General features: G+C 33.9%; 1 protein-coding gene across 3 annotated transcripts; it reads left to right on the top strand.

Annotated features, from left to right (window-relative positions):
- Positions 1-5,331: 5,331 nt before the first annotated feature.
- On the top strand, positions 5,332-16,929 carry LOC114745770 (GATA transcription factor 19). Of its 3 annotated transcripts, none has more exons than XM_028933937.1 (11): positions 5,332-5,881; positions 6,747-6,845; positions 6,936-7,069; positions 7,819-7,920; positions 8,060-8,174; positions 8,793-8,852; positions 9,177-9,245; positions 9,769-9,837; positions 10,532-10,612; positions 16,188-16,256; positions 16,625-16,929. In XM_028933937.1, the coding sequence occupies exons 1-11, from the start codon at positions 5,603-5,605 to the stop codon at positions 16,664-16,666; spliced, it is 1,119 nt and encodes a 372-aa protein (XP_028789770.1). In that variant the 5' UTR covers positions 5,332-5,602; the 3' UTR covers positions 16,667-16,929. The 3 variants fall into 3 exon arrangements, with proteins under 3 accessions (XP_028789770.1, XP_028789771.1, XP_028789772.1); XM_028933938.1 differs by lacking the exon at positions 16,625-16,929 and adding an exon at positions 16,495-16,607; XM_028933939.1 differs by lacking the exons at positions 16,188-16,256; positions 16,625-16,929 and adding an exon at positions 12,619-12,722.
- Positions 16,930-19,482: the final 2,553 nt, after the last annotated feature.

Genomic DNA, 19,482 nt, shown 5'->3' with positions numbered 1-19,482 from the left:
GAAATTACTTGAAATATGGCTGGTGCTTCCTCCTGGTAACTGACCAATTGGAATCAATAGTACATCGGCTAAAGGATAAACTTGTATGAAAACTCCAGTACCGTTACACTGGACGTTGCATGAAGCATTAGCTGAATCTGCACTGTTATTCCAACCTATTGTTGCTTGCATATAAATTTCAAAATGTTCTGCCTCTTTTCGTTAAATTCTCTATTTCTCTGTATCAGATCTCAGGTGCCACAGTTACCGTCTGGGACCCTCATCCAAAAACAAAAGACAGAATTATTGTCATGTCTGGTACACCCGATCAAATCCAAGCAGCACAGAGCCTTCTTCAAGCATTTATTCTCGCCGGATCGTCATGACTTTTTTATAGCCTTAGCCATAGGCCCTGTTTTATTTGTTTGCAGAAATTACTTCAGTCCTTTTCCTAATCTAGGTTTTTTGGTCTCTTTTTGGGTTCTCACAGCAAAATGTAGATTATGGAATATATAAATGTGCCTTTTGTATCATGCCATTGGTTTAAATGAATTCAGGTCAGGCTGCCCCCAGAGCATCAGTGCGCTGCTTTAGGATTAGGTTTGGGAGCTTAAAAGGTCAATATATACTGGTTGATTCTTAGAATAAACATAATTGACAGTAAGCCTTTACCCAATGCCATCAGACTTTTTACCTGTTTTGGCATTGTGTTTTGTTAAGTTGCAGGGAAAATTATAATTGAGGAAATTAATGCCATTTTAAGTCTTTCTGATTCACTGATAAAGGCTTTCTAGCGACTTATATGTTATTCATTTTTTCATTTTTCATACATGCAAATTGTTCAAATGTATTTCTTCAGCTTTTAATCATCTCCTTTGGTAAACTTTGATTTGTAGGTCTTAAAAAATATTTTTGCCCAAAGGCCCTAGAAGCATATACTTAACATGAAAAATTGTAAAAAAAAAAGGGGGGGGAGAGAAATTTGGCATTTTGAAAAGGGAAAATTGTTAAAAAGAAAAAAACGGAAATTAAAAAATTACTTGCAAGGACTTGTTTACAAAATTATTGTTATTTGCTTATTAATTATTATCAAAACCAATATTAATGTTGTAACGAGTTTCTATTTCTAGTTTTTCAATTTTCAATGTCTTGTGCGATTTTTCCTTTTGAAAAGAAAGATGGAATATAAAAAAACTATTTAATAAAATATGGGATAATGAATAATTAGGGTTTTATCAAGATATTTATTATTGCACATAAATAAAAATGATTACTCCTTAGTTCTCTCATTGTTTTTTTATGAACCAAAAAAAAATAAAAAGTTTTCAGATAAATTATTATAAATTTAAATGTTGTCAAATATAATAACAAGTCTTCTCTCACTATGATGGAATTGACTAATTGTTTACCCTGTTTTTATTAATAATTAAGTTTTAAGTATGTTATTGCTTAAAATGTTTCATTTAATAATTTCATTGAGCGTTCTCGTCAGTCTTTTTCAGCTTTTTTTTTTTAATTCCGATGTCAAACAAAGAAATAAAATTGTTTTTGGTACTTATTGAGAGGTATGCCCACAATTTGACTTAATAGTATCCAACGTGAAATAATACTGATTTAAAAAATGAGTCCGAATTAACTTTGAACCATGTCCCTGTTGCCTCGTGGGGGAAATGAAATTATTTCTCCTTCTGTTTTTATTTTCTTCGTACATTGTTCATTGTGCTTTTGGAATTAGTATTCAATGCGATATATTTAGTTGGGAGAACTCATTTGAAATATCTAAATTCAAATTTAGATCTATATTTTAATAAATTTTTAATCACAACATGAGAGCTAATTAGAAATTTCTTAATGTTGTTAAATAACAAAAATACTCCTCATAAATTAAAAATAAAAATTGATTATTTTATCTCTCCTAAGTGGCTTATCATCTCTTATTATTAATATTTAGACAAAAAAATATATAAGCTGGCAAAAAAAGATTAAAAAAATATAAATAATGTCAGTGTTTGAAATTTTGTATATATAACTCAAACCTTCAAAAATATTTTAATAAAACACTTTTTAGTAAGACTTAATAAAAAATTTTAAGTTATAATATAAGCAGTCTTTAAAAAATATTTTTTTTTTTTAGGATGTAAATATTTATTTTAAAATTTTAAAACATTTTAATTACAGGAAATATTTAATATTAAGTTGCTATAATTTACGTTTCGGTTGAGTCCAACATTGCTAATAAATAACTAAAGTAAAATAAAAAAAATATTTATTAACATGCTACTTATATTTCTAATTTTAAGATTTTTATTAAAATTCTTTTAATTTTAATAGTTGTAGTTATATATACAAATTTTAGACACTGTAAAATTATTTATATATTTTTTGTCTTAAAAATAATCATAAAAGATGAGGATCACTTGTCAGGGTAAATATAATCAATATTATTTTTTAATTAAAGAAGGACATTCTGATTATTTAATAGCATTTAGAAATCCTTAAGAATTTGTTAAAATATAGGCTTAAATTTAGATTTAGATATTTTTGCTGGATTTATTTGGAATTCTCCTATTTGGTTTCTACTCTTTAAAATGAGAGCACAATGGTAATTTTTTTTTGGGGAAAATGATACAGAAAATCTTGAATACATGAAATCTCAACTTGGGAAGCTAACGCCTTAAAATGACAGAGGAGGAAACCTAAATTGTCATTTTAAAAATGTGATGAAATAACAAAAATACCCTATATTAAAAAAATTTTGAAAAATCCCAACTTCTCACCGGAGACTTGCTGGCAGTATATATTTATTCAAAATATTAACTATTTATTAAGTCTTGATGTTAAAAAAAAAATGTAACTTATTAATCTCAATTTGAAAGTTGTTAAAATGTGATATTAGTTTCCAAGTCAAAATTTGTTACTAGCTATTGAAAGGTAGTTAATACCCATTTTAAAGTTGTTAATAACTTGAAAAAGTGACTTGTTATTATCAAAAGTTATTAAAATAAAATACCTTCCTCTAGCTTGTGTCCAACGCAACAAGTTGTTGACCAATTCAAATAGGCTAAAGAGAGGTATGACTTTTAACAATCACTGTGAAATCTGCAAAGAGAGTAGAGGACATTGATTGTGTAATTCGAACTTGCAAATTTGCCTAATCTTGTTTGAACTTAATTCTTCCACCTAAGAAGCAGTAGTTTATCCATCAAATGCTTTTGAAAGGTGGCTGTAGCACTTTCTTAAGGAAAACAATCAAAATCCAACATGATGTGTTACTTTGGGATCTTTTGCTAGAAGCTTTGGAATGCAAGAAAACGTGCATTATTTTGTGACGAAAGGACACTAACCCGCCGACTAATCAATGAAGTACTTGCATTGTGTGATCATCTTGTTAAAAAGCAAGAGAATTATGAAAGTCTCTTAGACTTAATATCTGATTGAATGTCTTTTTCTATTTGTAATTTGACCTTGCCCTGTACCCTCTTGTACATATTTTGAAATAAAATTATTTCCATTAACAAAAAAATTGAGATTTTGTGTGTATTGGAGGATTTGTCGATTATTAAGGCTTCGAATGAATTAGTCAAGCTAATAGATGATTGAATTAAAAATGGGGATGAAGAACCAGGGGTTAGAAAATAGAAATGGGATATTTAGGTTATAGAATTAGTGTTTATCATGCCGTTTGGCTTTTGAATTAATGTATAATTGTGTTAATTATGTAGTTTAATCTTAAATTTGTGGTGTTTGATATTGTTCCCTCTCAAGCTTGCTATAAGCTACTAAGGGGTGAGATAACCATGAGTAATTTATATTGTACCCTTGTATGTGGTTGTAAGTATGATTTTGATGCGCACACATATCTATCTATGTGTGTATAAGCATGATATGCTTACGTTGATAGGAGATAAACTATTATTTCATGAAAATTATGATTTATTAATGTTATTGATTAATGTAATTTATTATATGTGGTTTATATTTTGTAATATTTTATAGGTAATGGTTCTCAACGTGGATATTAAAGGAGGGCTCTCAACTTCGAGGTTCTATGTTTGCCTTACAATCGCCTCACTTTGTTTAGACATGTAATAACTAATAGCTAATTAAATCTAATTAATACCTATATAAAAGTTGTGAATGACCTGAAAGAGTTACTTATTATTTGTTAAACGACTGAAAGTTATTACTGTTCTGATGTCCTTAATATAGGACCCAATTCTTGAGTTAGTTTTGGTTTAAATATAAGATTCATTTATCATATTTATCAGTTTTCTCTTAAATTATCCCTGTGGATACTCTTTCAACCATAATCAAGTAGAAAAAGGAGAGGGATATTAAGAAAGATTATTATGATATTTTACAAAAAATGTGTCACTTTTTTTTTATAATTAACTAACTACCTACACAACTTCTTAATCTAATCAAATTAGTTAAATGATTCTTATATTAAGGATCGGAGGAGTAATATGTAATGAAGTGTAGTTAAGACTAATACAAAATTTGTAAATAATCTAAAAATGTGACTTGTTACTTGGTAAATGAAAGTTATTAGTATCTGATGAAATGTAGTCAAAACTAGTATAAAATTGTGAATGATTTGAAAGAGTGATATTATCTAAATTCCTAAATTTTAGATGATAATAATAACTTTTCAATTCATTTTAACAATTTTAAGTCCAGATTTAACGACAAAATTTGGGAAAAGGAGGGGGAAAAATTCATATTTTTAGAAAATGCTCTGTTTCTAAACTTTAGCTAGTAATAACAAATTTTTAATTATTTTATTAATTTTTGAATAGAAATGATAACTGAGAGTATTTGTGTATTTTTTGCTTGAATTTCAAATTCTACTTTAGTGTTGTGTTCCTAATTACTATACTGTGACTTCTAATTTCAAAGAAAAATATAATGTGCAGTTGTTAATTTAGAATTTTAATGAATTTAACTAATTAACTTAATTTTTTATATATGCTCACTAAAATTATATAATTTTATGACAATTCTTGTTATTATCAAATATTATTATTGGTTAAATTTACAATATATCATGTCCAATAATTTCAACCAAAATTAGCCACAATTGATTTTTCAATAAAAAACTACAAAAGCGACACCGTAACTTGATCACAATAATCTTAATGTTCATTAAAATCCCGAGGAGCTAGAGAAACTAGAAGGGAGGCTCTTGCAATTGCAGGAGCCTTGGGTGGGATGTGATTCTGTACTTCTATTTTTTCTCCCCCCGTTTCAGCTATTTTTCCAGAATTTTTAAATTCACTTCCCATTTTCGTTTCAGCACTCACGATTTATTTTTAGAGCTGCAACAGGAGACTTTTCAGGCCAGTGAAATCTCAAAATCCAAAGCTTTCAACATTTTTCCATTCCTGTCATCGTGAATAGTGTTCCTATAATACGGTTCCCTGTATACACTATAGTATCCCTTCACTCACACTCTTCTTAGGGTTAGCTAGTTTCACAGAGGGAGAGCTTCAATTTCTTGTGAATTTGTGGCGATTCTACTGTTCAGTCTCTGTATTCTTTTTCGGAAAAAGAAGAACTTGAACCTATTTTCTGGAGAAAATCCCACTGAGGGTGTGTCATATAGGTGATTGATTCTTGGGAAATGGGTACTATGAATCCACAACCACTGCAAGCACGGCCTTTCGAGGACGGAGAACTGCAACTGGTGCAGGTTCCCATGCAGGTGGATGGTGTCGAAGATGGATTGAATGCTCAGTGTGTCAATGGACGTCGTGACGAGGTCAGTGACGGGGTAGAAGAAGCTCGGGTGAGTTCTGGGTTATCGGGGACAAATGGTTGTGCTTTCAAATCTCGAACCAGTGAACTCACCATTTCATTTGAAGGCGAGGTCTATGTCTTCCCAGCTGTTACGCCGGAAAAGGTTCTTTACCTCCTCTATTGTGATTTCTGTAGGTTCTCATCACAGATTGATTGTCAGAAAACCATTGAAGTATTTTACTCATTTTTATTAAAAAATGTAGATCTTTAAATTTTATGAGAAAAACACACATATTGGAACTCCTGCAGATATAACAAGGTGCCATTTTCCTGTCTTCCTTTGCCTTTTTATTTTTGGGTTATGAACTGTCAAATGCTGAACCCAAACTTCCCTCTGAGTAGCATTTTTATGAAGAGACAGCTTGATCAGTTTATGTCCCGTTAATTGGCCGGTATTGGTGTCTGTTTGCCAAGTTCGTTTGTTTCATTAAGCTTAAAAAAAACTGCATCAAATGCGAAGGAGGACAATGGGCAAGTGATGTAGAGCAGGAATTCTATATTAAGAATCAGAATTTTGAACGACCCCCCCCCCCCCACCCCAACCAAAAAAAAAAAAAAAAAAACCCACCACCACCTTTCCTTTTTAGGCTAGATGAGATTTTCAGGTCTCCACCCTCGTGAATCCCCATTGGAAAAGGGGGGTGGGGTGGTTTGGGAATTGGAAAAGAGGGGTGAGGGTGGCTTGAATTTACACATTTAGTTTTATTGGTCTTTTGTGAATGCTCCCCCTACTGGTTTGGGATTAACCTGATCTTTCTAGGACCTGTATGGAGTCTAGGTTCCAAATGTTTGATCTTGAATTTACTCATATGCATAGCCATAGACCTTTTGTAACCGAAACAAAGGTGGACATTTTATTTTTATAAACAAACTTTGGTTTATAATTTTTCTTCCCTTTGTCTTTATTTGACAGTTTGGAAGTGATTAGATGTTATTGGGTTGATGATCCCCTGTTATCTGAATTACAGGTACAGGCCGTATTGCTATTGTTGGGGTGTGAGATGTCCAGCCCCTGTAGTGCCCCCAGCGCTGATCTTTTGCTGCAACAGAACTATCAGAACATGATGGTATTCCCGTCAAAGCAACTCTTATTTTTTGACAAATCTTGTCTCTATTTTTTTTGACATATCATTTGGTGTTCTGCTTCTAATGTGCAGGAAATTAACGATACTTCCCGGGGTTCAAAGCTTTCACGGAGATTTGCATCCCTTGTTAGGTTTAGGGAAAAGCGAAAAGAGAGATGTTTTGAGAAAAAAATTCGATACAGCTGCCGTAAAGAAGTTGCACAGAGGTACGTTGCAGGTAGTTGGAAATTGTGATATTGCGTGCTATTTGGATAGTAGTAACGTTTTAATAATGTTTATTTTGCAGTTCGCTTGATAGTTGTTGGATGGAGGGAAAAGAGTGCTTTTGAGTCTAGTATTTGTTCACATGTGGGTTGGCTTGACAATGCCACCTTATAGTGTATCTAACTGCTGACATTTACTAATTTTTACTCCTTTTCATGGATTCCAAACAAGTCTTGTGCAATTTCAACTTACAAATACATATGAACTACATAGATGCATCACATGAGCTTATGCATTGGTTCGTTAAAACTCAAGATAGATACAGTTGGAGTTTTAAGAGGTAAAATGAATTTAAAGAAGCATGGACCACGTGGACATGAACATTGTGAACAGGTCCTTTATGTGTCCATGCTTTGTGTGAGCCACAGTTGCGCCCAGAAAGTTGAGTCCATGAACAGCTTGGCTGATTTCAATATTTCAATATTGAATGGCTCTCCGCTAGATTTATGTACTCTCACACACATGTGTAAGCTAGTGTTTTATGTGGCGCAAGTTGATAGGTTAGGTTAGATGATTAATGATTAATGTTGTGTCTGAGTATTTTGGCATGCATGGCGTACATATATGACTACCCTGGCATTAAAAATGAGTGTAGGTATTAGAAATTATTCATTATTGACATTAACACTGATTGTCCTCTGTTCTTGGAGGCCACTGTTCGGGAAACTTATAGCATTTGATTATCTAATAGGATGCATCGTAAGAATGGACAGTTTGCATCATCAAAGGAATGTGACAGTTCTGCTGCTGAAAACTGGGACTCTAGCAATGGTGCTGCTTGTTCAGAATCTAAGTGAGTTTTGAGCTATGAATTTTTCTAATGTTTTAGCTATGATTTTATTGTATTAGACTTAAATATGCAAGTGTTTTTCTGAAACTGTTACATGTTTTTGTTAATATGGTTTTTGTTCTTTTGGACCTATGTTGTCAAGTGAACGCAAATGTCAGCATTGTGGAACTAGTGAAAAGTCTACTCCAGCAATGCGGCGAGGACCAGCTGGTCCAAGATCTCTCTGCAATGCTTGTGGGCTGATGTGGGCAAATAAGGTAGTTCAGTTAATATCACTTTCTTAGCTCATTGTTGAATTTTGTCTCATATCATTGTTTACAGCATGCACTGCTCTCCAGAACAGATCTAGTATAATCATGTCTCAACCTTTGATCATAAAAGTACAGTTTGGTGCTCTATAATTTGACCCAATGGTGGAGCCGGGAACTTTAATGGTCAAGCTAGCCACAGTTGTAGTATGTTGTGCCATGGTTGAAGTGTGTAGTGATTTTCTGAAGTGCTTTTTATTGGATCCACTATACATGGCAAATAGTGCCCCCCCCCCCCCCCCCAAAAATGCTCTGAAGTTGGGAAGGAGGGTTTGGATTGTCAGCTTGATGAAATTTATTTATGCCATATTTTTTATTCTGCCTCAACCAGACGAGTAATGATTTTTCCCCCCATGTATTGTCGCTATCAACTTACTCACCATATCATGGTATGATCTTTTGGAAAGTTCGAAGGTGGTCATTACGGGTTTGAGCTTCAATGCCTATGCATGTGTAGCGTATTTCATTGTGAGCAGTTTCATTTTACTATCTTGCAAAAAGTGCTGAGGGTCATCGGATATTCTGATCATATTATTATGCTGATTTATTTTCTTAATTGCTTTGAAGGGGACTCTGAGGGATCTCAGCAAAACAGGAAAGGTCTCTTCTTTGGAACAAAATGAACTGGTAGACGTTCTTGATATTTATTTTTCTTTTTTTCTACTTAATGTCATATTGGTAACAAATCACAGCTACACGCAGCTCGTCACTGAATCATCTGCTCGGTCCCCTTTTTGTAGCTTATTAATTTAGAACCTGTGCTCTGGGTGTTGGACAAGATTTGCCAGAGTTCAGTCTCTAATTTCATACTCTGTTCATGCCAGCTTTCTGTTATATCATCTATTCTCAAGAGTAGATGGTTGGGGTTTTCCATCTTCGTTGTTTATTTATACTAATGTGACGCAGTGCCTCTGGCAATTCCAAGTCTGATAATGTCCTCATTATTTTTAGGATACTTCAGCTGAAAGGAAGCCTTCCATGACTACACCAGAAAATTCTTGTCCTGAGCAGAATGAGGAAGTATGTTTTATGGGGACTTTTTTTTTTTTTTTGGGGTAGTGAATCCATTAAGTTATTGATCTTACAAAATTAAATATGATGGTTCCTCAATTTTACTTGTAATTTTTATTCCCTTGGGACATATATGGTTCCCAATAAAATCATGTGAGCATGTTGACGTAAGACAAGGAAGCGAAAGGGAAAGGGGGAAGGAGGGAGAGAGGGAAGAAGGTTGACAAAGGATAATAAAGGAAACAACTTAAGATAGAAGGAAGCCTAATAAATGAGACAAAATAAAGTCACAAAATAAATTGCTAAAAAGTAATTTTTTCCCCAAAATTTCCAGTTACATCTGATAGGAGCAGTTGCACAAAGAACCATGATGATGTGGATTGTTGTCATAACATGGATTTTCACTCTGGATGGTGCTGATCCTTTTTAATATGTTTTAATTATTTCTAGTTGCATGACAGAACTCTTATTCCTGATCTGAATATCTTTCCGCGTTGTCATGAGTTCCTTAACTTTTCTTTCGGTGTAATAGGGAAGCCCCAAGGAGACAAAACCTGAGCTGTTGGAATCTGGACAGTCACCCAAGAGGGCGAATGGGCAGGTTATCTTGTTCTGGATCATGATTTTATTTATGCTCTTTTTTTTCCTTACATTTTTTTACCCCCAAATTGTTATGGATGTTATAATTACAGATTTTAGATCGGACTATTGTGAGAAATGCAGACTTATTTTCTGATGTTTGATGGTCAAAATCTTGCATTCCTTGATTAAATAATGTGAGCATGTGTAAGCTAGCAATTAGATCAAATCATCGAATCGTAATTACTAAGAGCAATATGCTCAACTTCTTTGGAGATAAAACATATACTATTATCTTCAAATGGTGTATGGGATCCTTGCTAACCTGAACATAGTTTCTGTAAATTATAACTTATCACTGCCCCTATAAATTTAGGAACTTGTAACAATGTAGAGGAATGTTGAAAGAGTAGGAACTCATAACCTCATGGTTGCTAGTCACTTATTGGTAGTGGACTTATTCCTGTGACAGCTTTGTATAATCTTAAAGTGCCAGCGGAGGGACAAGTCATGCGTCCAAGTATACTTTTTTTCCCCCCCTTAAAAAAAATTGGTTTGTTTCATGCTCTACCCGATTGAATGATCATTTCATCTATTGTCTTTGGTTATTATCTTTTAGTTCACTTTTATGTTTCTTAGAATATTGCTTTATTTTATTTCATTAAATGCATGAGATGATTGCCTAATGTTGACCGTTATTTCATTGTCATCTACAGTATACACTTGAAACTGCCGAAGCAGTTACTGACAATTTATCCATTCAAGTGGAGAACCTTGATGTTAATCTGCATGAACAGGTATTATTATTTTTGTTATTTTTCCTTCTGAAGAAATGAGGAGGTATCTCAATTGTCAAAAAGATCAATAGGAAAAAAATTGTTAGAAGTAGCAAGCCCAAGCCCACTTATTTGGGCTTAGTTATTTTTTGAGTAATTGTTTTTTTTAAATGTTTAATTAAGAGTTTTTAGAATCAGATTAATTTTGATATTAATTCTGATTAGGATTTTATCTTTATCTAGATTTATCTTGTTATACTCCTCCGGTCTTTAATATAAGACCCATTTAACTAATTTGATTATATTAAGGAAGTTAGGTAAGTTAATTAATTATAAGAAAAGTGACACATTTATTCTAAAACACTATAATCATCTTTCTTAATGCCTCCTCTCCCTCTTCTACTTGATTATAGTTGAGGGAGTATCCATATGGGTAATTTAGAAAAAATTGATAAATATGAGAAATGGGTCTTATATTTAGGACCAAAACCAACTCAAGAATTGGGTCCTATATTAAGGATCAGAGTAGTATCTTAGATCTACTCGCGTTTAAAACTCTATGTATCGTTTTCAATCAACAAAGATTATCAAGCTGAGAAACATTTTTACTCAGCCTAGTTTCTACATAGTATCAGCAGCCATGGTTTGATAGATCTAGGGCCATTAATGTTTTCTCACATTTAGGGTGTGAGACTCTGATTAACGCCACATCCAATGCATGATTCTCAACCAAAATGTACAAAACCCAATTTTCGACCAAACTCAGCGTGCTCTCTCATCATGTCTTCTACCCAGAATAGTCGCACTCGATTTTCCGCAACGCTCTTCGTCATCTAGCGACCACGCAATCTTTAATTTGGCAAATTCCAAGCCAATACGACTTTAGTTGAAAATCAATCTTCTAATTGCATAATTCAACCTCCACCTCCAGTACAAGACCCATCAAACTTTATTACAATATATAAACTTGATGGTAAAAATTATCTTCAATGGTCCTAATCAGTTCATTTATTTGTACAAGAATGAGGGAAGGAGGAGGACTTCCTTGATGGTTGTTCAAAACAACCAGCCCCTTTAAGTTTATATATTGTACGAGATGATTGTTTCTCTCTACTACAATGCCTTGGTCTTACTATGGCAATAAATAGATCTCTATGAAGTTCATCCTTGGTTGTGTGGTGAAGATGCTAGGTATTTTGAAAATTTGTTGAAATTGAATGGATTTATAAGTTTTCGTTTGGCTTGAATCCAGAGTATGAAGACATAAGAAGTAGAATTCTGAGTTACTTTGATTTGCCTGCCCTTTGGGAAGTGTTTTCTATTGTTAAATGAGAACAAAGTCACAAACGGGTTACTAGCAATTCAAGTTTATCCATACCATCTAAACCCTTAGCATTGGTTGCTCATGGTATGAATGACAACGACAATTAAGAATAAGAAGGGCAATTGTCCAAATCGTGATCACTGCAATAAGCTTGGACATACCAAAGACACTTGCTGGAAGATATATGGATGACCTAGCAAACATAAACAGAAAGGTAAAAGAGAATGTAAAGGATACTTGTTACCACTAGTGAAAAAGACAAACTTGACCTTCACCAACTACAAGAGCAACTTGATAAGCTATAAAGGATCCTCAATTTCTCATGAAAAAGATAGACGCCAAAAGAGTGAGTAGTCCCACTGATATAGTGGCTACCAAATCAAGTATGATTTCCATTGCCTACTCTTTTGTTCATATAGACTCAGAAATGTGGATAATAGATTCAAGGGCCATTGACCACACAACGGGTGATATTATTGTGTTTGAATCCCTCAGACCTTGCACTGAGAGATGGGTTCTTAGAGTTGCAGATTTGTCTTGTGTAGATGTAGCCCAAATTGGAATGGTCGTACTACCTCCTGCTATTTCATTAGAGAATGTACTATATGTTCCCAAATTAGCTTGTAGTTTGATTTCTGTTGGAAAGCTAATGATATTCAATAAAGTTGATGTTAACTTTAGAATGCGTGATTGTGTGCTTTAGGATGAGGTTGGGAAAGATGATTGGCTGGGGTGATCGTGAAGGAGATCTTTAGTACTTCCACGGGCGGAAGGTAGCAGCAAGACAAGCATGTGCAACAAGCACTCTTCATAGTTCTTCTGGTTTTTTTCTGAGTCTATTCTTAGTGAGATAAAGCTTTTACAGTTTTCTTTTGGTCATACTAGCATGGACTACTTTAAAAAGTTGTAGCCTCAATTTATGAGTAAAGATCTTTGCAAGTTTTCTTGTGAAATCAACTCTTTGCCAAGCATATTCGCAACTCATATCTAGCAAAACCTTATAGCCCTACACAACCCTTTAATCTAATATGTAGTGATATCTAGGGACGTCTAGATTACAATGTCCTAATGGGCTCCATTGATTTATTACCTTCATAGATGATCACACACCCGCTTGACTTGGGTCTATTTACTCAAAGAAAAATCTGAAGCTTTTACAACTTTTCAATGGTATCATGCTATGATTACAAGCCAATATCAAGCTTCTATTCATCATCAAAGTTCTCTTCCCTATACTTCTCACCAAAATGGGGTTGCTGAACGTAAAAATCGTCACATCTTGGACATGATCAGGTCTCTCTTGCTTGTTGGCAATGTTCCAAATTATTTTTGAGGCAATGTTTTCCTCACCTCCACCTACCCTATCAATTGAATTGCCTCAAAAACCCTACATTTTCAAATGCCTTATCAAGCTCTTTTGAAAACTATCCTATTGTTCGCCTTTTGACCACCCTACCTCTTAAAATCTTTGGGTGTACAGCCCATGTGCACAGCTGCAGCAAGTCCAAACTCGATACTCGGCCCTTTTAATGTGTTTTTCTTGGCTAGTCCCACACTCAACAAGGTGATAAATGTTATCATCCTTCTACACAAATATATTGTGTCTCACAATGTTATTTTTGTTGAAAACAAGCTCTATTTTCCAAAAATGCCCATTAAGAGGGAGAATTCTGGGTTACAACAACACTAGTTGTGAGAGAGACATTTATAATACATTTGAGGAACGAAATAGTAATGTACAAGATTCAGAAGAAGGACATTCAGATGCTGTTTCAGCACTACAACAATCACCTAGAGGTGAAGAATTGAGCTCCTCACGCCAATCACCTAACCTTGCCTCATATCCACCACATGATGACCTCGGATGGCCTCCAAAAAAGATCAATACACCAAGCACTACACTTAGATTTATTGGATTTGTTGCTAAAATATCGGTATTAAACCCGAAACTCCTGGCGGATGGCCAGGATCGGAATCATAGGGTTAAGTTAAGAAGTTGCAAACTTTCTATTACACATATCCGTCAGAACCAGTATTTGGGTATTTCTGTTTGAGCTGTACGAGATGAAATTCTCATATACGGTTCTCAGAGGGGGAGTCCCCTTGGTTTACCTATCTCAATAAAGTCTATGATTGGTTCGAAAAACATCTTGAGATTCAGGCAACTGCCTTAAGGAAAAGGGTAAGGTTTTGTACTACTGAGCATCCTATAGCAAATTGTCTCTTATGAAAAATTGTCTCCTACCATAAGAGTTTTTACAGCTAGAATCTCAGATGATGATATTCCTATGAATATACATGAAGCTATGGAAATTCCTGAATGGGGAAATGTTGTCAACGAAGAGATGGTAGCAGTGGCTAAGAATGGTACTTGGGAATTAACTAAACTTTCTAAGGGTAGCTCTACAACCTTGATGGTTCAGTAAGCAGGTTTAAGTCAAGGTTGGTTGCCAAAGGCTTCACTCAACAATACAGAATCGATTACCAGGAGACGTTTGGCCCAGTGGCAAACTCAACGCAATCAAGGTACTCCTATCATTAACATCTAATCTAGATTGGGCTTTACGTCAACTTGATGTAAAAAATACATTCCTCAATGGTGATTTGGAGGAAGAGATCTATATGGATGTTCCTTCAAGATTTAAAGATAGTGAAATAAACAGAGTGTGCAAACTGTGAAAATCACTCTATGGCCTCAAGCAAGCCTCGCGTGCTTGGCTTGAAAGATTCACAAATGCCATCAGAAAAAAGGGGTTACCATCACTGTCAGGTGGACGATACTCTCCTTGCTAGGTGTAACAATGGGAGACTCGCTATCTTGATAGTTTATGTTGATGACATCATTATTACAAGTGATGACATTAAAGGACTGGATGACTTGAAGGAGCTTTTAGCTGCAGAATTTGAGATCAAAGATCTTGGATTGTTGAGATACTTCCCAGGGATGAAAGTTGGAAGATCTAAAATAGGGATAGTTATGTCTCAACGAAAATACACCCTTGACTTGTTAAAAGAAACGAGTGTGCTAGGTTGTAGACCAGCATGAACGTCAGGTCAAGTATTGCCAACAATTGTCCTATTGCTGATAAAGGGAGATAATGCCTCGTGGGTAAGTCGATTTACCTAACTCATACTAGACCAGGTATTTCTTTTATAGTGGGAGTGGTTAGTTAGTTCTTAAGCATCCTAGTAAGGAGCATATGACTGTAGTATATACAATACTGTGCTACTTAAAGGCCACACTAGGAAAAAGGGTTGTTCTTTGCAAAAAGAAGTCAAAGAGGAATAGAGGTCTACTCAGACGCAGATTGGGCAGGTTCAGCAGAAGATAGAAGATCTACTACTAGGTATTTTCCTTTTGTTTGGGGGAATCTCATGGCACGGAGAAGCAAGAAACAACCCATTGTCTCAAGAAGGATTGCAGAGGCAGAATTAAGGGCATTAGCTCAAGGAATAGGTGACGGTCTTTGGCTTGATAGACTCTTTAAGGAGTTGCAAGTACTGTATGATGGATATATGAAGATGTTTTGGCACAATACAGCCACCATCAAGATTGTAAAGAATCTAGCACATCATGATAGGATGAAGCACGTTGAGATAGACTGGCATCTCATGAGAGAAAAGATAGAAGCCAAGGAAATCGATGTCTTATGGACTTTAGGGATGTACTACCTAAAGCTTTGTCAACTGCAAAATTTGAAGGGTTCTCTAACAAGCTGGGAGTGAAGAACATTTATTTTCCAGCTTGAGGGGGAGCGTTGGAAGTAGCAAGCCTAAGTCCACTTATTTGGGCTTGGTTTTTTTTTTTTTTTGGCTTTTTATAATTAGGAGTTTTTAGAATCAGATCAATTCTGATCAGTATGTTATCTTTTTCTAGATTTATCTTGTTATGTCTTAGATCTACCCTAGTTTGAAACTCTATTTATGTATCGTTTTTCATCAGTAAAGATTATCAAGCTGAGAAACATTTTTTCTCTGCCTTTTTTTTTATAATTTTTTTTACGAAAATGAGGGGCAGATATATGTAAAGTGAGATGGTAAGAGTCCCAAATATTATAGAGCATTGCAATTTTTAGGCAGACCTAGCCAATTCGGCAGCCAATAGCCAGTTTCAAAGATTCATGCGACATGTCAAGTATAGGTTTTTTGGCAAGAACCTTCACTTAAATACTTCATTATGATAAGTTACGTCTACCTATCCTTAGTAGACCAAGTCTAATCTTTCATACAACATTGTTTGACAATTCATGTACGGTGTGTTGAGAATTGCAGGATACTCTTGAAGATCTCGCTGATGCATCTGGAACGGATTTTGAGATTCCTGCAGGTTTTGATGAGCAGGTACTTTTCACTATCTTGTGATCTACAGCACACTTTACACAGAAAAACACAATCAACATGGTCATGTCATGTTCAACACGTCACTAATGGATATCTAAATGAGACTGGAAACTCTACCCCAAAGTTAGTTGTCAAGGTGGGAGAACCAGTCAACATAAATACCCTATTGAGTATCCTATTCTGCTTAATGTGAGACTTGGTATCTCATACGACATGCTTATATTTTGTCCCAATGTAGTGTCTACCTGTATTTTCCGGTGGACGTTCTAGCTTGTGATGGAACTTGGGTGTCTTCTGGTCTAGCTGGGGTTCAAAGCCTTAATGTACAAGTTACTTGTTCAAGTTCATAATACAATACTGAATTACAGATTGACATTGATGATTCCAACTTGAAGACCTACTGGTTATGAGGCGGAGATAGTGCGATGCGCCCTCTATGAGTTTGCCCTGCACCCCATGTGAGTTTTTCTTGATGACGACAATTGCGAGGTGCTGGTTCAGACTAACTTCGCTCTTCCAGAGATGGCTTCTGTTTTATAATGACAATTTCTGGAAGCGCCGTGGAATATGATTGTATACATGCAGTTTTCTTGCACATTAGAGTTTCTGTATATCCTCCCATCTGTATCGGATTTAATTATTATAATGTGAATAGTTCAGTTTTTGCCTACAACTTCTTTTCTCTTCCATTACTCTTAATGGTGGTTTGACGTTTTCTTTGTGCCAAAAATTCTTCAAGGTCTACTAGATGAAAGTAACACCGTAATTATTGTGCTTGATGTATTTAAATGCAGATAGATGACTGCTGTGCATTATATGATTTTTTTTTTTTAACAAAACTTTTGTAAGTTGCATGCAGGGACACATGAATAAAACAATGTTATAGATTTTACCATTTATAAATGAAAAATTGGTAGTGAACGGTTGATAATGAATGGTGATTGATAAGCGAAAATGAAACAGTATGGTTTGACTTTGAAGTTTATACTAAGAAAAAGTATGTAATCAGTAAAAAAGTATCACAACAAATGGGAAGCATCTAATGATAAGTATTAGCAGATTTTCTTGTTAATTTGTTAATAGAACTTTTTGGCAGGTATCATTTCTGTTTCTTAATATATAAGAATGAGTTTGAATTTCAATTTGGTTCTAAGTATAATATCTCAATTTATTTTGTTTCTTATGTTTATCTATTTTTTTAAAGTTATCTTTATAATAATAGTAGTTCTAGTTAATGCACTTGATTAATAAGGATCTTTTAGAAAAAAAAACAATACCTATGTATTACAAATAATTAACTTAATTAATTTTTTTATTTTATTTAAATTAATTAACTAGTTCTTATATTAAGGATATGAAGGAGTAAAACCTCTGATTTTTCCTATTTCCTTGTCCAAATCCCTAACAACTATCGAACTGTCTTCCCCCCTTCCACGTAACATTGCATGTTGGACAGCCACCGTTATTGGGCAGGTTGCGAAGTGTTCTGTGTTGGTTGGTCATGAGTCCGATATGCATCACCAACCAATGAAGAACAGCCACGGTTGGTGCCAGGCGAATTGTTGACTTTCAGTCAACAATTTTTTGTTCCCATTATAAGGGTGTATTTGGCTCAATAGAGAGGATGGGAGGGGACGGATTTTAATATAGGAAAAGGAGATAAAAAGAATGGGAGGAATTTTAATATTACTTTATTTGGATTAATACGCGGGAGGGGAGGAAAGGAATTTTAATGTTACTTTGTTTGGTTTAGGAAGGAAGAAGAGGCAAAATATTTTTGTATGTACAACTTTGTTTTTATTATTTAAGTTGATTTTTACAAACTTTATAGAGTAATATAATTATGAATAATATTTAATATATGAGATCAACTTTTTATAATTAGCAAAATTAAATAATATATTGATAATACATAATTAATAGCTACTATATATCCAATAACTATAATTGTATCTATATCCAAAATCTGGTCTAATGAAGAAAACATGTTTAATTTGAGTATGTTTTTTTCAGCTTTTATTTTTCTTGGTGTTGTTGATACGGGTAGTCAAATAACTTTTTCAAAGACCATATAGATAACTTATTTGTATTTTTTTATTTTGAATACTTGATTTTTTTTTGCAAATTAAAATATATTTAAAGCAACTTTTTAAAAAAAAATATTTGATAGTATATAAATGAGAGAAGAGAGGCATGGCTGAATCCATAAATATACCAAATCACATACAATTCAATAGTGAAGGGGGATATAAGATTATTAGAAAATAATGAGCATATTAGTCAACACAAACCAAAATATTATCCTTTTTCTCTAAATTCCCCTAATTTTGGAGGGGAGGAAAAATGTTAAAAAAATTTCTCTTCCCTCCTAAAATTTTTATCTTACCAAATAAAAAAAAATAATTAAAATCTGTCCTCCTCTCTCTCTTTCCCTACAAATCCTTCATATCAAACAGACGGTAAGAGAAGCCATTCAAAACGGTCCCTATTGCGATTGTATGACAAAAATCTTTAAATAACTCCCCAGATGATCCCAACTCGCCACCGCCATGCGTTGTTCTTAGAGAAGACCGTTGTGTTGCCACTCCTTCCCTTCCTAAATATAGCAAGCAAATTACGCAGATCATGAAGCATTGTCTTTGTTAGGTTTTTTTTTTTTTTTTTGGTTTGGTTTGGTATAAATTTGTTCCGAGAGTTTTTATGTAGAAGCACGGAGCACTTGAAAGGTTTTTTTTTTTAATGCAAATTTGTTTTGAAAATTTAAAATAATAGTAATATTGTTTCTTATCATTAAAAAACTAAATGCTAACTGTTAAAATACTATTAACATTATTGATGGTAAATGATAATATTGTTATGATTTTAAATTTTTATGAAAAATTTGTACCCAAAAAAAATTTTGGTTGCTTAGCTCTTAAGTGAAAGTTTTCGGAACAAATTTGCATATTAACCCCCTTTTTTATCCTTTTCAAATTTTCTTCTAATTAAATAGGGGTGTTGTTGAAAAACATCATTTATTAAGACGGGGAAACATTATTAAATAAGGATATTTTTCACTTTTAAATTATCATAAAATTCTGAACTATGTATTATAATAAGGGACATAGATTAAAGAAAACTATGTATCATATTTAAGTTATAGGATGTATAATCTTTGAGATAACTATTAACATATACATCTAAGAGTTTATCTTAGCTCAAATCGTAACGATGGAGCGTAATGTCA

Source organism: Neltuma alba, unplaced genomic scaffold (assembly GCF_004799145.2).
Source record: "Neltuma alba isolate B1F8T4 unplaced genomic scaffold, ASM479914v2 tig00004803_pilon, whole genome shotgun sequence".
In the NCBI taxonomy this organism is placed as follows: Eukaryota; Viridiplantae; Streptophyta; class Magnoliopsida; order Fabales; family Fabaceae; genus Neltuma; species Neltuma alba.
This window is presented reverse-complemented; position numbering and strand designations above follow the sequence as displayed.

Coding starts and splice junctions, on each gene's coding strand:
- LOC114745770 (XM_028933937.1), top strand. CDS start 5,603: ATGGGTACTATGAATCCACAACCACTGCAAGCACGGCCTTTCGAGGAC. Junction 7,921..8,059: donor GCTGCTTGTTCAGAATCTAA/GTGAGTTTTGAG, acceptor TATGTTGTCAAG/TGAACGCAAATGTCAGCATT. Junction 8,175..8,792: donor GGCTGATGTGGGCAAATAAG/GTAGTTCAGTTA, acceptor ATTGCTTTGAAG/GGGACTCTGAGGGATCTCAG.